General features: G+C 34.3%; 2 protein-coding genes across 3 annotated transcripts; one reads left to right on the top strand and one right to left on the bottom strand.

The window, feature by feature from the left end:
• The first annotated feature begins 2,576 nt into the window (after positions 1-2,576).
• On the top strand, positions 2,577-7,651 carry LOC114388518 (O-fucosyltransferase 8-like). Of its 2 annotated transcripts, XM_028349042.1 has the most exons (10): positions 2,578-3,135; positions 3,782-3,868; positions 3,984-4,083; positions 4,236-4,306; positions 4,598-4,686; positions 4,980-5,100; positions 5,182-5,325; positions 6,244-6,575; positions 6,682-6,922; positions 7,196-7,651. In XM_028349042.1, the coding sequence occupies exons 1-10, from the start codon at positions 2,869-2,871 to the stop codon at positions 7,502-7,504; spliced, it is 1,761 nt and encodes a 586-aa protein (XP_028204843.1). In that variant the 5' UTR covers positions 2,578-2,868; the 3' UTR covers positions 7,505-7,651. The 2 variants fall into 2 exon arrangements, with proteins under 2 accessions (XP_028204844.1, XP_028204843.1); XM_028349043.1 differs by lacking the exon at positions 3,782-3,868 and having other exon boundaries at positions 2,577-3,135.
• Positions 7,652-13,699: 6,048 nt separating this feature from the next.
• LOC114388517 (calmodulin-binding receptor kinase CaMRLK-like) lies at positions 13,700-16,876 on the bottom strand. The gene is made up of 2 exons (XM_028349041.1): positions 15,259-16,876; positions 13,700-14,920 (listed from the first exon to the last, which is right to left on the bottom strand). The coding sequence occupies exons 1-2, from the start codon at positions 16,652-16,654 to the stop codon at positions 14,268-14,270; spliced, it is 2,049 nt and encodes a 682-aa protein (XP_028204842.1). The 5' UTR covers positions 16,655-16,876; the 3' UTR covers positions 13,700-14,267.
• Between the last annotated feature and the right edge of the window lie 2,580 nt (positions 16,877-19,456).

The raw sequence follows: 19,456 nt of genomic DNA, 5'->3' as shown, positions 1-19,456 counted from the left end.
AAATCCATGAATCAAGTATTAATCACTGCAACAATGTTGAGATGAAGATTGTCAGAGCACAGCGGACACTTTTACACTCCAAGAAATTAACTTTATAAATGAGGTATTTTTTTTGGGACAAATGCTAACCAGCCTTCAAGACTTTTGTTTAGGAATTAAAAAAAATTTATTGGGAATTAAAAAAATATTTTTTTTTGGGAATGCATAAAATTACATTATCCATAACAAGAGTACTGGATAACAATTTTTTTTTGTTATCGTATCATAATTAATATTCGTTGAAAAAACTAAATAATGATTAATTATTTTTAATGAAATCTCTGTTCTCAATCATATTTTATCAATCAATAAAAAATCGAAACCTTAATTATTTAAAAAGATTCTATTCATATCAACCAAATGTTGGTATAAAAAAAATTATGGGTCCTACATCATATTTAATGATTTCCTCTCATGATTTTATTATTTTTAATAAATTTTAATTAATAATAAAATATGTGTTATGAAGAGTATATTAAAGACTATGTTACTAGCATTGCTATAGTATAGATAAGGTAATTTATTTAATCTACAAAACACTAAAATATTTAGATTTTTTTGTTTAATATATCAGCAAATCATTAAACAAAGTCATTTTAACTCCTTTTAATAAATGAAATGCCTCTTTAAAAAAAAACTATCCAAACACATAGCAAAATTATTTTGGAACTTATCCTTTTTTTACAAGTCGTTAACTATTTATTTATTTGTTAATAATAATTAATAAATTACTAATTGTGAAAATTTAATAGCCAACAAATATTTAATTATACACCGGAATATAGTAAGAGTACTAGTACCATTGCAATTCAAACATTACACGGTGGGAGGAAATTCCCCTTTAATGCAATAACTTTTTGTTGTTTTTTTTTTTACTAAGGAGGGGCCTAGGCCGAAAGCAATAACTTATGTTAATGCAATTTTTTTGAGAAAAAAAAAACAACAAAAAGGGTTATGCAATATTTTTGACGTGAAGGGTTATGCATATTTGACCTTAGAACCTTTCCACATCTAAGATCTAATCTAACTATTTTCTATCCACGCATGTATCACTTAACCTTCAACAAATTAAGAAGCCTTTATTTTTCCTAAAAAAAAGCTTTTGTTTATTTTTTTATTATTAACAAAGTGCAAAACAATTACCCCCAAACACGTGTATAAATTGTCTCATGTTCAAGTCGTAGGTACGCAATTGTATTAAATTGTTGGAGTGAAAACTTTATTGTTCATATTAATCTTACTTTTAAAAGCACTAGAGCTAGCAAAATAGATCGAGACGAGCTGGGCGGAGAAAATCCGATTAAACTAGACTCAAGAAATATAGGCATGAATTCAATTGAGCCTATTTTGGCCTTATATTTTTTTAAAAAAATATTTTTTCTTTAAATTTGTAAAAATTTAGACAAAATAATAAGGAAAAAAAATACTAATATGGATCGGCTCGATGGACTATCAAACCTAGTTGAACTTAAAAAGTTGAAATCCATATAGAATATGAGCTAGTCTAATCAAATTCATTTCTCTTACTTGACCCGATGGACCAACTCGGATTAGGCCGCTCTGCCCATTTTGTCACCCATAATAAGTATTATTTGAACCTTGAGACTTGTTCATCCCGTTAAAGTTTTGAGATTCAACTCATTTAAACTTTTCAATAAGAAAAAAAAATCATTTTATCATCCAAACTACTCTAATTAATTTGAAATGAATGTTTTTTAAGAGAATTTGAAATAAATGTTAAGAAAAGTTAATTATGGAGATGCCAAATTAAAATAAAATTCGAAAGTTTAAATCATAGGTATTTTTAAAAATTGACAAATGACATTTTAAATAAAATGCTACGTTCAAACTTTTTTTGACGGAGCTAAGATCAAACTTACTGCTAAATAATGTGATTTATTTTTGAAAATAAAGAAATAAGAATGGTTTATTTTTCACTTCAAAAAAAGAATATATTTATTTTTAATTTAATAAAGTGTGTTGCCACTTGTCACACAAGTTAAGAGTTTCTCTCTTAACTAAAAAAAGTTATTTACAAAATTTAAAGTAATTCAAAATTTGTCTGCTTTGTTCAAATAATTAGAATAGATTAAAAAAGGCTAGAGATTGGAAGACCAAACTCTTGATAAAAACAAATTAAATGATTCAGGATCAAGTGTTATGGCTTTCAATGGAACATGGATTGGGTAAAGACCCGCCAAACCATACAAGTAATGTAAACAAGCCATGTTTGTTGGAACAAAACTCAATTCTGAATAGAAATGAAAAAAAAAAGGTTGTTGGTGCTTTCACTCCTTTGTTTGACAAAGATGGAATTGGAAAGTCTGGAAGCTGAAACTGTACCCCAACACCTGTTGTCAGTGTTGTGTTTGGTGGGAAGTTGTTGTTCCACATAAATATATGCTCATTCTTATTCCATAAGGTAAGTTCTCAATGACTCATGCATAGTTGAGTTTACATCTTTTGCTTGGATTTCACTCATTCATCTACTACTTTCTCAGCAGCATATCTCCATCACCTAATTCTTCCATACCAGAAAGCTCCACTCTTTTGCCTAATTTCTTATTGCCACCAAACTTGAATACGTGGTTCAGTTTTCGAAGCCATGAGAGTCAGCAATACACCAGAAACATAGACTTTTTCAGGCTTCTTAGAGTTCCTTGTTATTATTTTAGTGACCATTTTCTATCTTTCATTTCAGCTATTCATCATTGTCCATTGGCCATATATTATTCATCTTTATATGGGAAAAAGAGATGCATGAGGCCCTTGTGAATAGTTAAACTCATAAGTTTTAGCTACTTTAAGTTGATAATAGGTAGTAGTGTAATGGGGAAACAAGGGTCACATAAAAGTCTGCGTCCAGAGTTTCAGGGTTGGCATTCCAAAACTTTGTTGCTTCATGGGCTGAAAAGTGATTCTTCAAAATGCAGTTATTGTAGGGGGCTCAATGTAGGGAAAAAGCACATCAGGGCCATTGTTGTCATGTTTGGATTGTTGGGTTGCCTGTTCCTTCTTGACTCTCTTGTCATCTCTTATTTTGAGTTTACAAATCTTCAACCCAGTGCAGCCTCAAATAGTTCAAGTGTGTTTCAGGTACAAGTACATCATCTCTTGCCTGATAGTACCCTCCTTGAATTCTTATCTGCAAATCATTTTAGAGATTATATTAAACTTCTATGAAAGTACTTACAAAACAAGAAATATGAAGGAAAAATGAAATAAGTTTTTTCATAAGCTATAATAATTAGCTTATATATAAGTTAATAAGATTTTGGAGAAGCTAAAATGAAAGAGTTTCCACAAATTAGCTTATGCATAAACCAATTTTATCTTATGGAGAAATTTATTTCATTTTTCTTTCTTATTTTCCTCTTCTACAAATGCTTATGAAAAAGTTTATCATATTCATGTCAAGATGTAGCTATTAATAGTGAATTAGTATTTAATCTTTATTATCACAAAGGCTAGTCCTTTTCTCGGTATACTTATCGATTAAATCTAGACGTACTTTGATGTCAATTGTGATTCAGTTTCTAGCCATGATGAATGTACACTTTTGATTTCTGCTAGTGGAAGTTACAGACTATGTATCAATATTTTGGATGTGATGTATCTGAATATTTGGGGTGCACGTCTCAAATCAGTAGAATTCAATTTAACTTGTACTTAAAATTTATGATATTTTGCGTTGATATTTGCTGATTGGCATAAGATAACTAACGTATATTTCAATGAAAAGGGTAGAGATTCCTACATCTACAGCAAACAATCGCCAGTATATATGTATGAACGGCTTCTAAACTTGGCTTCCAGTGCTCTTGCAGAGGTTATCAAATTTACAGATTAATAGGTTTTTAGACAAAAAAATATTTAGTATGTTAGATACTGTATTATATTTGAAGTTCATCTGTGTCTAATATTCTGAGCTTTTGTTACTACAGAAGGAGTTCAAGCAAGAGTCATCCAATTTATGGGTGGAACCATTTCGGCAGGCATCTTTATGGAAACCTTGTGCAGAAAGAAAAGTTCAAACCAATCCCAGTATGTGACTTTTACCTATGCATTGGTTGGTGTTATAAAACATGCAAAACATTTAATATGAATTTATTCCTTATACTATTATATCAGCAATTTATTATAAAAAATTATTTTCCTAGTATACTACTCTGTAACCAGTTTATAATCTGTGACAGGGAAGCCTGTACAAAATAATGGCTACATCTTAGTCAGTGCAAATGGAGGTCTTAATCAACAACGAGTTGCTGTAAGTAGAGGCAGTTAATTCATATCATTTCCGACATTCAAATATCAACATTGCACATTACTAGAAGAATACAAATACAATAATCCATAATCGTGGAATAGAAAAGGAGGGGTTGCTCTTAAACAACAAATTAAGTCTCCGACTGATATAATGATGTTGCTGTCATTTTAGATAATGGATATCAAGCACGTAGTTGATTCTTATACATATAATAATATATGATCTTTTATCCTTTCTTTTTGTATGGTATCTCCAATAATGGAAGTAATGAGACTACTGTAGTGATTACAGACTTGCAATGCTGTTGCTGTGGCATCTCTCCTTAATGCAACCCTAGTTATTCCAAAATTTCTTTACAGCAACGTGTGGAAGGATCCAAGGTATGAAATGATCAGTACTAAAGTAATAACTGAACTTTTCACTTATACAGGTCTTGTTTTACTTCTTTTTATACAGTAAAATTTTTCATTTGTTCACTCGTGTTGATCTGGATGTGAATCCTGAAATAATACTAAATAACCAATTGCCTAATGTGATTTGAATAGTTCAATAGTTACCTTAATTATCAAAATCTCAAGTTGTAGTACGATTTGGTGACATACACCTTCATTGCCAGATTGCAATTTCAATTGAATGACTTAACAATTTATTAAATATTTAACTAAAAATGCAGCCAGTTTGGTGACATATACCAGGAGGAGTATTTCATGAATATCTTGAAGGATGACATCAAGCTTGAGAAGGAACTTCCACCTCATATGAAATCTCTGGATGTAGAAGCGATTGGTAGCCAGGTTTGTAATCTTTTATCAGATGTACTTGAGAAGACCGATTGTACTTGTTATAACAACTTCAATAAACACCTTGCATTTTAGATTACAGATGCAGATCTTGGCAAGGAGGCCACACCTGCTAACTATATTAAAGTTGTGCTTCCTCTTCTTTTGAAAAATGGAGTTGTTCACTTCCTGGGATACGGAAATCGACTTGGTTTTGATCCAATGCCTTCTGATATTCAGGTTATACATTTACCTACTTACCTTGGTTGTCTAGTTTTCAATAGGTTGCTACATTATCAGAAGTTTGCCTTATATGCAATATTCAGCTGTTAATAGGACGGTTATTGGTTTACCACATACTTAATAGTTTATTTGAACTTATCTTACGACATAAACACTTATAGTTTATGATATATTCTTAAGCTGGTTTTAGCTTATTTCAATAAACTCTCCAGAATAACTTATGAAAACAATTTACAACTTATATGAAAATAATTTAACTTTATTTCCACTTCATTTATAGAAAAACCTTATGCATAATTACTGATATGATAAACACTTATTTAATAAGCACTTAATTAAGCTGTTTAGCCAAACAACCAGAAATATGCATCATTTCGTTAAGATCAAATATCTAACTGTTACCTTTTAAGGCCTTAGTTTAATTTAAAGGAAATTGAGGTTAAAGTTGTCCCTTATGGAATTTCATAATCATGGATAATGATTAATGAAAATCCTTGTGAGAATTTCTTTTGGATATTTGGTCCAAACATTTTAAAGATTTCCCACTTGGCGACTACTGCTTGTGCACAACACCATCTTTTCACACATGTACTTAATGTTAACAGAAGCTTCAATAAAGCAACAACGGTAACATATATTCTTCTGTTCTTTCCTTAACCACCTAGTCACTAAGATTTGCTATCCGTTTTATATGATCTGATTAATTTTGTTCTATGTACTTCACAAATCATTTTCCACCAAACACTACCATTTGGACAGATATTCTTCATTTTCACTATGCCGTAATCAGATCAGAACACTTGGTGTTGTTTGCATCAGATCTTCACTCTTCATTTATTCATATTATAGTAGTTAACTTAAATGTTCTAAAAGGTTCAAGGCATTTATATATGTTTGAAATAATTGCATTTGCAGAGGTTAAGATGCAAATGTAATTTCCATGCTTTGAAGTTCGTGCCAAAAATTCAACAAATTGGCTCGTTATTGATCCAAAGGATTAGAAAATATGGTGCTCGACACAGCATGTTAGACACTCAATTGCTGGGGAAGTTCATCCACAACAATGAATATCATGAAGCTAAAAGGGGCTCAGAAAAATATCTTGCTTTGCACTTGAGGTTTGAAATAGATATGGTGGCCTATTCCTTATGTGAATTTGGAGGTGGAGAAGAGGAGAGAAAGGAACTACAAGCTTATAGAGAACGCCATTTTCCTCTGTTTCTTGAGCGCTTGAAGAAGAATTCAACGTATGCATGTTTCTACTATATGCTTTTCAACAAGGTTTTTTGATTGCTACATATCCTTGTAGTCTTCTAATATAATATTTTTTGCGCGTAATATTGATGCTTATAGCTCTATTTCTCCAAAGCATTTGAGAAAATTAGGAAGATGTCCGTTGACACCAGAAGAAGCAGCACTTGTTCTAGCAGGTCTTGGTTTTAAACGGGAAACTTACATTTACTTGGCTGGTTCTCATATTTATGGGGGAAACTCAAGAATGGAACCCTTTACCAGCCTCTATCCCAATGTGATCACAAAGGAAACCCTGCTTACATACAATGAACTGGAACCTTTCAGGAATTTTTCTTCTCAGGTAATTTGGTATTATATCTATTATCATTTTCATTCTACCGTGTTTTAAAAAATTCTCATTCAGGTTAAGTCATTATCCCAATGTTCAATGTTGAGTCATGTTCTTGACAATACATTGCTAGATTTTATTGAAGTGTACCCAAGTACATGTTAAGGTTCAGAATCAAATAGGCACTTTACTTGGTTTATAACTAGGGGAAATTCATTAACGAAGATTTTTATCTGTGACAATATTGTTAATGTCAACTATAATGTTAACTTGATGTCAATGCAGTTGGCTGCTTTGGATTTCATTACATGTGCAAGTGCTGATGTATTTGCTATGACTGACTCTGGTAGCCAACTTTCATCATTGGTATCTGGATTCAGAACCTACTATGGTGGCCATCACGCTCCTACATTGCGGCCAAACAAGACAAGGCTAGCCGCAATTTTGAGGGAGAATGACACCATAAGATGGAACAGGTTTGAAGTCAGAGTAAAGAAGATGATTCTTGAAGCTCAGAAGGCTGGCATTAGGAGTTATGGCCGAAGCATTTATAGAAATCCCAGGTGCCCTGAGTGTATGAGCAAACACCATTAGCTAGTCCTTGCATTAGCAGACCAGAACACTTGTTCATATAAAACACTTTTGAGATTGAGTTTCTTTAGCCATTGTTTTTTATTTTCTTTCCTGTATCATATCTTATTCACGATCCTATATACAAAAATAAAATTGTTTTTTTGTTTCAAAGAATGAATTTCTATTTTTCTAATTCGTGGTTAGTATTATTGTAATAATGTGTCAAAAAGAACATATCGTACAAGTTCGAAATTTTTTCAATAAAAAATATCCAATTGCATTTCAAATGCATAGGATAAGGGAATAAAAAAAATATTTATTGCAGACCACAATGAATGGGTCACGATCTTCTCTCCAACCGTCTTTCACTAGATCATTTCTCCTCTGCCTCCGTTTTTGTTGCCTGTCCAACAACATATGAGATATATTGTATCAAACAAACAATATCAACTAATTACCAGATATCAGAACTGGATTATGAAGCAACATTGATCATACAAGAACAATTACATCTGACTGGTGAAGAGAAAATATAAGAAAAATCTGAAGTAAAGTTGACCTGAAGAAACAAAAAATTAAATTTTTATTTCCTTTCACTTGTCCTCAGACTTAAATTTCAAAATTTTCTTTTTTCTTTCATTTTCTTTCTTCTTTATCAAACATAGGATACATTGCAATCATAACCCTAAATATGCATTTAACTAGTCAGTTACGCGGGCATTTTTACAATTGTGTTCATTTTTTACACATATTGTAAAATGGCTTATATATAAAATTATTTAAATTATGTGTAACATCCTGCTAAAGATCGAAATAATAGTAATTCAAGGAGGTGTTTTTATAATTAGGAAGGATTCGATTAGTTTTTTAACAAATGGGTTTATGTTTGGAGAAATGGAATTTTAAAGAAAGGAGCTAATACTAATAGGGCCCAATGATGGTTTTAGAGTTTATAAGTCACACCCACGACCTCATAAGGCACGTCTTGGGAAAGGAAGGAACCGAAGAAAGAGATTAAGGAAACTAATTGAAGAGAAGACTAGAAAAGAAGAACGAAGAGTCTAGGAACCCTCTTAAGAAGTTGTCAACTAAGTGAGTGCAGTCCCTTGCATGTGTCTCCCATCCCTATAAATGTGTTGATTGTTCTATATGTTTTCCTTGGTACATATACTCAATCCACCTGATTTTGTTCTTGGTATGTCAATTAATATGTCATGTTTAAGAATCATTATAGATTAATGTAGATGCGAGCAGTGACATGTGTGCAGAGGCATGAATGTGTGTGCTTGCAAAAGTATGCGTGTATGTGAGTGTGGATGTGCGTGCAAGGGAAGGAAAGCTTGTGGGATGTGGGAAATTGAAATTGATACTGACGGGGAAGATTAGGAAACTGAAGCTTTGGTGAAGTCAACAGCTACCCATATGTTCGGCAAGACTCTCACTGATATAGACGCCAACAATTATGGTGGATTCTTAGTGCCTCGTCAAGGAGCAGAAGATTGCTTTCCTCCCTTGGTAATTATGAATTATGATGCATTGATTTCTCTTCTCAAAGCGATTGTGATCAAGTGTTTTGCTATCTGTTCTAATTTGCTTTATGATCCTATTTTGATATGCTAAATTCAGTTGTTCAAACTTTTCTGGCGCAGTCTTTTGGATATATAATTTTGGTAGCATCTTTAATTTATAGTCTACCGTTACTTTTAGGATTAAAGTCAAGATCATTCATGGGAGCTTGTGGCAAAGGATTTTCATGGCCTAGAATGGAGGTTTCATCATGTATATAAAGGGTATCTCACTTGCTAATAACATTAATGTACTAGTACATCTGGGTGAGCAGGCACAACATGGAGGCATTGGCTAACATTTGGGTGGAATGCATTTGGAAAAAAAATAAGCTTGTTTATGGAGATGTTGTCTTGTTTCTTAGGTATCATGACCTGGATTTCTATCTAATATCTAATATGAATTAGTATTCCTAATGAAATCTAATATTTCATAACTTAAATCCGGGGCAACAATGGAGAATTGATCACTACATGATGATCTTTATCTTCTCTAGAAAGTTACACATTATAATTTTATAAGGATAGAAAACAGATAAAAAAAATTATAAGAAAGAAATTTGAACTTTGTTAATTTTACAAAAACAAAAAATATATTTTATCCATTGATATTCAACAAATTCTTGTATGTACAAAAACATAACAAATTACTCTTAGGCACAATCAATGGAAAATTTCCAGGTAATCAAATTAAAATTTTAAAAATGCCAACCTGTAAAATAAAAATAAAATATAAAATTCAACATTTGATAAAAAGAAAAAGAGAGGAAAGTAACCCTAATTCCTCCCAAACACGTTTTTACTATAACCATCTTCCTCCATCTTTGGCTGCCGAACAACATTTCTCAAGTCTGGGTGAAGAGATTGTTAGACCTATTTCTTTATTCTTTCTACAACAAATCACGGAAGAATCCTAAAATTGTCCCAAATGGTAAAAGAATAAAACTTTATTTCTTAGTGCACATAGCACACCACAAGCCATTTTCCCATCTTTTGTTTTCAATCGAACCCTAATCATTGCAAGATACGAAACATATCACACAAGTTAACATTGCATGCATTTGTTTCACACAAACACAACACCTCAAATTACCAATTTACTAATGCAATTTCTCCTGCAAAAATGATTTAATAATAAAAACTGCATGTGAAGATTTACATTGATGGTTCTATTCATGAGGGGCACAATAGGGAGATAAATGGAGTTCATTATCGGTGGCAATGGAGGCATAGCAAGGGAACAATGTTGATTAATAGTTAGAGAGGTACGAGGAATAATTGGGATCTTTTTTCAAATGTTATTTTTTTAAAACTTACAATTTGACATTTTTTAATTTTAATTTAATTACTTATAAATTTCTCATTGGTTGTGCTTAAGAGTGATGTATTGAGTTTGTGCTACAAAAAAATTTCTCGGAATATTCATGGTTCCTCCATCTCTGGCATTTTAATTTGTTTTTTTCTTGGGCTTTACAGCTTTTGTTATTGCTATTGTTAGTTTTTAAACTTTTGTTCGGGTTCTAATGATAAAGCAATCTTAATTATTAACATGTTGGGCTTGGGTCATCTAGTATATTATGAAGTTTTGGGCCTGCTTGCACACACTGATTTGGATTGTTTTTGGAAGTTTTGGGTTGGTGTAGCCAATGATTTAAACTTTGAAATGTGTCTTTGTTTCAACGTCTGAAATGTAAGCATGCTACTTTTTTCACGTAAAAATTTTGAAAAGACATGGAAGCTACATTAATTATCTTGCTTCTGTGCTGTCGTGAATTTTTCTGGAAAAACGCTGAACTAAACATGCTTTAAGTTGGGTGAGTTCAATAGCATAAAATTGCTTCATGAAGCATATCCAAGGTATTTTGATTGTTGTAGCCTATGATCTCTAGTGCCGGTTTCCACCTTAAAGATATATAAAGGATGCTTAACTCACACTTGACAAAGACAAAATTGAACTAAATCTTATCTGATATATCTGGAACCAACTTTAGTCGAAACCATCACTGAGTTTTTCCATAGCTTAAGGTCAAAAGTAACTGTGTCCCATGAAAATCTTTTAAAAAATAGTGAAGTGACCATGATGGCTCAGATTTGTATCATATTTGGAAACAAATGTATATAAAGCAAAAGACAAAAGAACTCCAAAACTGAAGCATTCCACTTTAATTAATGTGTCAGATATGAGTGTATGTAGCCTGAAAGAAATTTAGAAACATTGGTATTAATCATTTTTTCCACCAAAAATAATCTCATCTGTGATTTGCGTTTCTTCAGTGTAAAATTTATTACTTATAATTGACCTTTTCGTGAAGAAGAGATGTTAAATTATTGAATTAATAGCATTTTAATCCCTTTAGTTTAAACTGTGTGATTAATTTTGGGCTTTCAATTTTTTTTAATTTCATTAAATTCTTCTATTTTAGAAGTTAAGAAAATTTGTCCACTAATACATATTGACTTTTAACAACATTTTTTATTAAGTGTTAGAAAAAAAAATATGACTAAAAGTCTTTGGAAACATTAAAAAAATATCATCAAATTATAAATAAATATTATTAATATGTTTTTGTATAGAACTAACAAATGTTTGGCCCAATCCGTTTTATCAGGTCAAATGGTAAAAATAAATTATCCCAAACTTGATCCATATTATTTTGCGCTGGAATTTCTTAGGCCAACCCAATCTTATGTCAGGTTATTGGACCTATTCAGACCAATTTAAAAATAAATAAATAAAAGTTAAAAAGTTGATTCTAGATAAGAAAATTAAAAATTTTAAAGACAAAAAATTATTTATTTTGCATTTTATGTTGTATTTGTTACATTATATGTTTTTTTTAAATATATAAAACTATAAATTATATTAATAAATTATTATGTTTTATTTAATATTTAATATATATTACTAACCAAGTTGGTTGGATAGACTATATGGATTGAACTAAAAAGGCTCCATATGAATTACCTTTTTTTATTCTAATCTAATCCATTAGACTGGGTCCATTTTGTGCGTCCTAGTTCATGTTGATAAAACCTAAAAATGTTACAAAAAAAGCTTTAGTAACATACACTATATATAACATTGGATAAAATGTCACAAAACACGTATCAGTAACATTTATTTATAATTTGACAATATTTTTTGAATGTTACCAAAGGTTTTTAATAAATTTTTTATTAAGCATTAGACAAAAACTTTACAAATTAAATTAATTGATTAAAGTATCTTTACTCAAAGCACAAACAAAAATATCATAATTCAACTAAATTGAAGTCTCAAACTAATTTTCTCCTTTTCAAACTTCAATCTCACTTCTTATAAATTCCTTAAGTTTTATTCAGTTCCCATGAATATTACTTCTAATCTCTTGGAACTATTGTATATCCCAAATCTATCATAAATCACAAAGTACTTGGATTGAATTGAATAAAAATCTGCGAATTTTATGTAAAAGTAAATCAATAAAAAACTTTTCAATAAATAAAGGCATTGTCATATGTAAAAGTTAAATTCATTTCATAAGATTTATAAATATCAACCATATAGTTAGGGAAGTAAAGAATAATTTTTTTTGGACATATATTCATGTTACTCCCTCCTTCCACCTCTGATCAATCAGACTATCACATTATCTCTTTAAAATTGTTATTTGAAATATATAAAATTGTTTTAATTAAGATTTATCATCTGACACTATAGATGGATTTTAGGACGTGAAAATCTAGCTGACTGGCCAACTAAAGAAGTGAAGCTCGAAAGTAAAGTGGATAGTGACTTGCGAAATGTTCCTAGTTATTTTCTTAGATAAATGAAAATTCTGATAGCAATATTCTTCCGTGTTTGTCCTAATTATTTGTTAATCAAAATAACTACAGGTTATCCATCGCATTCGATGTTGGAATTCAAATCAAACTATAAACCGTCATTGGGAGCATTTATTTCAAGGAAAAGAAGAAGCATTACGTAGTACGAACAGAAAATTCCGTAGTTCTAGATTAGATGTTAATGCCGCAAGATTTTATACATACACAGTACCATTTCATTGTCACAATACGAGTCAAAATAATCCAACTAGCTGCATGCTAGTTCAACAATCGACTGCTAAATATATCATCACTTAATATAATTGCAAATGCAAACACCTGAAATGATTAAATGTAGGATTTTCAAATTCCTTTTTAATGGAATTTTCTACGTTGGTGGACGAACTATTCTTTCCTCATGTTCATAATAATGTCTGAATGATCCCCTTAATGAGATATATTCCATCAAAATCACTCAACACTCGACCTCTTAATCATGCTAACAACTATACGCAACTTTTGAAAACCACTACACCTCTCAGAAATTAGCGTACAATGTTGACAAATAAAGATCATCGCCTTACCTAATGAGAGAGACTCTCGCAGTGCCACGACCCCATCATGCTCGATCGCACGCGGCACACATGATCCCTTTGTTCCAATAAAACAAACACGTTACCTATAGCAAGTGGACATGCAAAAGCATAGGTGCATCTATCTATCTCGTCTACCTCATTATTTTTTCTTTGGGGAGGATATTCCTTCCCAAACTAAAGAGAAATAATAAATCGACAAGAGAATAAAGTAAAAGCAAACAAAGCAAAAGAGGAGCAAAATAGAAAAAAAGTGAATGAAAAACAATAAAATAGATGAAGAATAAGAATGATGGAAGTCCCTCTTAGAAGAGACAAGTAATAAGTGGGATTCTCTGCCCTATGAAATATGCATGCTCTTCACAAAAAAGATACTTCACATTAAACAAACACTGATCAAGTCCATTGCTTCATCTCAGGCTTCCCTACTCTTCTTATCTTCCCTTCCTACCCCACTTCTTTTTGTCAACCTTTTTCACTTTTTCTTTTCTTCCTCAACTTTTTGTATATACATCACATTGCATTGCAATCATAACCCTACATATATATTTAATTTAAAAAAACAAAAAACATGACCCAAAACTCCACTGCCAGATGGCATGCAACAAGGAATTGAATTACTCAAAAACAAATCCGTGCATGGTATATGTTTGGCTAACCGTCGCAAACAAACGGTGGAACCAAAAGGGGTTTGCAAAAACATCTCCACCGTCCCTTTTGAGTCCCCATTTGTGTTGAACCATTGGATTTGGTTCAGGAATTCGTGTACAGGAACTTAGACCGCAAGCCAAACATGCTCCCAGTCGGGCGAGTGAACTAAACTCAGTCGAGTGCATGACTCGGGTGAATATCTTTGAGAAGGCCCAACACTTGCTGCATGGTGGGCCTCTTCCCCGGCGACTCGGCTGTGCACAAATACGCGACTCGGAGGCTCTCCACCATCTCACTCTCCGAGTCGCCGCTTCCACCGCCGAGTTTGAGCCTCTCGTCCAATGCCCTCACCGCGTGACCCTCCCTCACCGCCTTCCGCACCCAAACCACCGTCTCCGCCGTGCCGGCCCTCCCCGTCAGCAGCTCCATCAGCACCACCCCGAAACAGTAAACGTCCGTCTCGGTTGAACAATTCGCCGTCGCGCTTTCTCGCCCGAACTTCCGAAACCCGAAATCCGCAATTCGCGGCTCGAAGTCGTCGCCGAGAAGCACGTTGGACGTCACGAGGTGTCCGTGCACGACGGGCCTTGACCCCGCGTGGTGCAGAAACGCTAATCCACGCGCCACACCCACCGCAATTCGGTGCCGTACTAACCACCCCATCTTTTCGGGGGGCGAGGCTCGAGAAGCGGCGCCGTTTTGAATAATGTCCCACGTGTCACCACTCCAATCCTCCACGTTAGTCTCCCCCGTTGGTAGCTCCTGCAACCACCTACCCAAATCCCCGTTCGACATAAACTCATACAACACCAGCTTCTCCTTACCTGATAATAATCATCATCATAATTCAAAATAAACAAATAAATTCGTAATTCATGTTATAAAAAATTACATAAGAAAAACATGCGAGGAGATTATTTTCAAACTTTTGTCTGGAAAGTGCATGCATGGATTTCCACACGTAATCATAGCTAGTGCAAGATTTAGGTGAAAATGGTTACACAATAGGTTAAAGGAGGGCGACGTTACAATAAATTAAAGCCCGTGAAAGGCATTAATTAGAGTAGGTTAAGTGAAAGGACACTGGTGCACAGATAAAAATCAGAATTTTGGAACCATATGAAAAACTTTTAAAAACAAATAAATGAATTTGGTAGTGTACCTGCAATACAGTAACCGGAGAGGGGCAAGAGATTGGGGTGTTTGAGTTGGGAGAGGTCAACGAAGAGAGCGACAGCGTCATCATCATGGACGTCTCTGGCGTTTTCGAGGACTTTGATTGCCACGTGGATGTCTCCGGGTAAGACAGCGCGATAAACGGGCCCACACCTGCCCTCAGCGAGAAGGGAGTCTTTGCCGAAGTGTGACGTGCCAGCGAGAAGGTCGACGAAGGTGAGGTTCATGAGTGGCTTCTCGAACACGACCACGGGTGCGGAAGATGGTTCTTTGAGGTCAGCGACCCATGATGTCCCTGACTCGGTCTCGAACGCGAACGGTCCAGATTTCTCCATCATCTTGATGCTGAGTGGGGCCGGCTTCGAGATCGCCCACTTGCTCCTCTTCGCCAATTGCCTCCTCCTTCTGCAACACCACACCAAGCACATGCACAACGAGACAACGACAAGTGCCGAGGCACAGGACGAGGCCACAATCATGGTTCTGGTTTTGTGTTTTGACTTCTGTTTTTCTTTTGACCGCTTCTTCTTCGCGTGAATGTGGTGGGGCTGTTGGTGCTGTGGGGTTGAATTTGAATCGAGTTTTGGCGTTTTGGATTCGTTGTAGTAGTTGAAGTTGTGCCCGGCGTGGATAAACGCTGATTTGCCGAACTTTTTGAACCTATCTAAGGTGGTGGAGGCTTTGAGGTTGTTGTGGGAGACGTTCAAGAATTTGATGTTGTTCAGGGGAGGGAAATCAGAGGGGAAACTACCGTTCAACGTGTTATTTGATAAATCCAAGAAGGAGAGTGTGGTGAGGGAGGAGATGGGTTTTACGTTTCCTTTGATGTTGCAGTTGGAGAGATCGAGGTGGTGTAGATTGGTGAGGTTTTGGAACCCGGAGGGCAAGGTTCCGAGGTTGTTGTGCGAAAGGTCGAGGCTTTCAAGGTTTGAGAAACCAGAGAGGTGAAGCCGGTTGGTGAACCTGTTGTGTGAGAGATTGAGATTTTGCAGTGATGAAAATGAACCGTTTTGGGAAGTGGGGTTAATGCTCCCTCCGAACCTGTTGCTGGAAAGGTTCACTACCAATAAGGTTGAGCTTCTCCAGAACCAGTTTGGGACCTGGCCTTGTAGAAAATTCCCAGACAGATCTAGAACCTTCAACTTGGATATGTTCCTCAGATACTTCCACGAGATGTTCCCACTTAGGTTCTTGGACGAAAGATTTATCCCTTTAATCTCAGCATTTGAACAGTTGGAACCTGTTTCGAACCAGGAAGAGTTGAATCCAGACACAGATTGGAAGGCCTTGGACACCATCTCCTGGTCTTCGTTTTTGCATGAAGATTCAACGAGAATAACAAGCAGCGAAAGAAGAATGAAGAATGTGCAAAAGGGCTTCATTTTCTTAGCTCCACCGCATCAACCTCGTGTCCCTATTATACCCCAATGGGGAGTACTGAGTATGAAAGAAAGAAAGCCAAGAGAGAAAAAAGGGACAGAGGGTGGGCTGTAGTTGTTGGTGAAGTGGGACAGTTCGCGGTTATAGTGGTAGTGAAGTGGGAGGAACGGCGTCATGTGTTTTTTGACGGAGGTGTTAACGGCACGTGAGCGTGGTTATGGATGGTGAAAAACAATTTAATGGAACTTGTACGATGGGTGTTGACTGTTAAAGAGGTTTTGAGATCACCGCTTGGCAGTCAATGTCACTTTTTGTTTGTTTTACATTCAAATGTTTTTTCCGTGACACTATTGCCCATGGTGAATTTGTGAATTTTACTGGGGCCAATGCTGCTGCTGCTATATGAAGACTAATGACTAATGAGTGTGTGTATGTGTTTGTATTTTGTAAGTGGGGGGTTCAGGCTGAAACAGTGAGTCTCTGATATAAAAATATAATGGTCCTGAATTCAAATAGATTTGAAGGTGACCGAAAGGGATGGGTCCCAGTTCTTTAATTTCGGATTCAGAGGGTTAGAAAGCTCAACAGAGTAGATGATGTAATGCTAAACTTGTACCCCTCGGCATGCAATAAATTTTCCAATCCTAGACCATGGTTGACAACACCTTGTTTGTGCTTCTACCAACTGGTTCAGAAAATACCATTTTCTTTTATTGTAGTTCAAAACTTATTTGTGGGCTTGCTTCTGTTTGCATAAAATACTATTCATTTTTTTTTTATTGTAGTTGTTTACTTGGCCATTGCAATGTGTTGCAAATTGACTACTCAAATTTAGTAAAAGTTGCATAGTGCAGACTTCAAGGGAGGGGCTACAATCATTTTTCGGGTTAAAAAATATGTTGTTCTGATGGCAGAGCCAGAAGAAATTTAGTTCGATCGTATTCATTCTATTTATGTTTTTGACAACCATTCCTAGTTCAGCAAATGCTCAAGATTCAACAAGAATCAAGTCTTCAGTCCTGAGGGTCATGATGTGGTTTCCTTTCTTCTACGAATTAAATTATTACAGCCATAATTAACTTCCTGGAGCATACAATTCCCCCATAAATAAAAGATTACATTGTAACTAAGAAGCAGTTGCAGTTGACCGTGTTTCTTGCATTATTCATGATAAGAGAACAATTATTGTTTGATTGCACTATTAGAGTCAAGAGTGCCTCATTTTTCTTTTGACTAAGCTAGTTTTGCTGGTTTAAACCATGCCTAATCAATTGATTGCCATAGCTATAAGACAAAAACAAATAGGAACTCAATTGATTGGTATGGCCGAGTAAATGCTACAAATTAGGATTGGCAAATTTTCGGAAGAGCCAAGCACAGTTCGGGACATTCTTCTCCATCATCTAATTACTTGCAGAAAAACAAACCACATGCAAATTACCAAGACCTTGTCTCAATAATGTCTAGTCTTCCACTCACTTCTTATCGGTCAACAAGGTTGTTTTTTATGCCTCCCTTGATTGGTAGACATTACCTATATAATTTATTTGCACATGTTATTTGCAGAAAGAAATATGTCTACTAGTAAGGAAAAAGCAAAAGGCACCCACCCAAAATTAATTCCCAGTTCCCACCCTATCCCTTAAAGGAAAAAATAAATAAGAACAGCAATTTGACCTAAGCTTGTTAGATCGTTAGGTTAAGTAACATTTAGTGAGATGTTTTCTGTTCAATTAATTGTGATAGTTAATTTTCAATATATAAAATCAAATATTTATAAAAAAAATTTAAAAAAATAGGAAGAGAAAAAAGCCACAAAAAGTTACCTTCAACTAAGAAAAAGACAAAAGATTAAATTAATTTTTTAGGACCACCTTGTAGACAAACTTATTCAAATTTTTAAATTCTTTGCCGTTCAAAACCATGCTCTGATCAGTTGGATATTGGAACTACAAAATGACGCATATTTCAAGAATTCATACCCCCACCTAATATTCTTCTTATTTGATTTTTATACATTTGGGATCAAAATATTAAAAGGAAATCAAAAGAAGCATAATGCAGATAATACATAAAATGAATAAATAGAAAGTATCCCCTTTCACAACATGACAAATTACATGTCCATGATCCACTTGTCAAACTAAGACAAACCAAAAGAGGATATGCATACTGCATAAAGGTAAAGTAGTTCAAAGTTGCATTCTAGTGGATTTGGAAGTTGGCAAGTAGCTTGCTACACAAATTCCAGATGCTAGTGGTTATCTCACCAGCTCTGGCACGTGGCTTTTGGCTTTTCTCTGTTACCATTATATCAGATTAATTTAATGTTAATAAACTGTGTTTGGAACTGTTATGGTGAGCAAATTAAGTGGATGGTATTCCTAATACACAACCATCCAAACTAGAATTCCAAGAGAATGACAGCTCAGACTTAGGATATAATATTGAACTCAGAGATTGGGATTTGGGGTCATTATAAAATAGTATAACAACTTACACTCCTACCTGAAAGCTGATTCACCAGTGTGGGCTTCTCTTGTCTCGTGGGAATGTGAAAACAATGTAACATATGAGTGTGTGTCTGTATCATATCAGCTTGTTATGCCCACAACTAAAAATTGAATTTAGTAAGGTGTCATTTTAGGATTGATATAGTTTTTTACTCATCACTTGAATATTTACATAGAATTCTGAACTGTTTCATTTACATTTATTCATTTACATTATATAGTTGCGTATTTTCACATCGTGGTGTTTGAGACTGATTGTAAGCAGTTAGTAGAAATTTTCAGGAGCAAAAA

Source organism: Glycine soja, chromosome 15 (genome assembly GCF_004193775.1).
Source record: "Glycine soja cultivar W05 chromosome 15, ASM419377v2, whole genome shotgun sequence".
NCBI classification, from domain to species: Eukaryota; Viridiplantae; Streptophyta; class Magnoliopsida; order Fabales; family Fabaceae; genus Glycine; species Glycine soja.
The sequence above is the reverse complement of the archived record's forward strand: the minus strand, read 5'-3'. Positions and strand labels throughout refer to the sequence as shown.

Bases quoted from the DNA above. Each gene is read 5' to 3' on its own strand.
- LOC114388517 (XM_028349041.1), bottom strand. From the start codon at position 16,654: ATGAAGCCCTTTTGCACATTCTTCATTCTTCTTTCGCTGCTTGTTATT. The intron at 14,921-15,258 runs GTACACTACCAA...GATTATTATCAG, and splicing joins CTCCGGTTACTGTATTGCAG to GTAAGGAGAAGCTGGTGTTG.
- LOC114388518 (XM_028349042.1), top strand. From the start codon at position 2,869: ATGGGGAAACAAGGGTCACATAAAAGTCTGCGTCCAGAGTTTCAGGGT. The intron at 5,326-6,243 runs GTTATACATTTA...TTGCATTTGCAG, and splicing joins CAATGCCTTCTGATATTCAG to AGGTTAAGATGCAAATGTAA. The intron at 6,576-6,681 runs GTATGCATGTTT...TGATGCTTATAG, and splicing joins CGCTTGAAGAAGAATTCAAC to CTCTATTTCTCCAAAGCATT.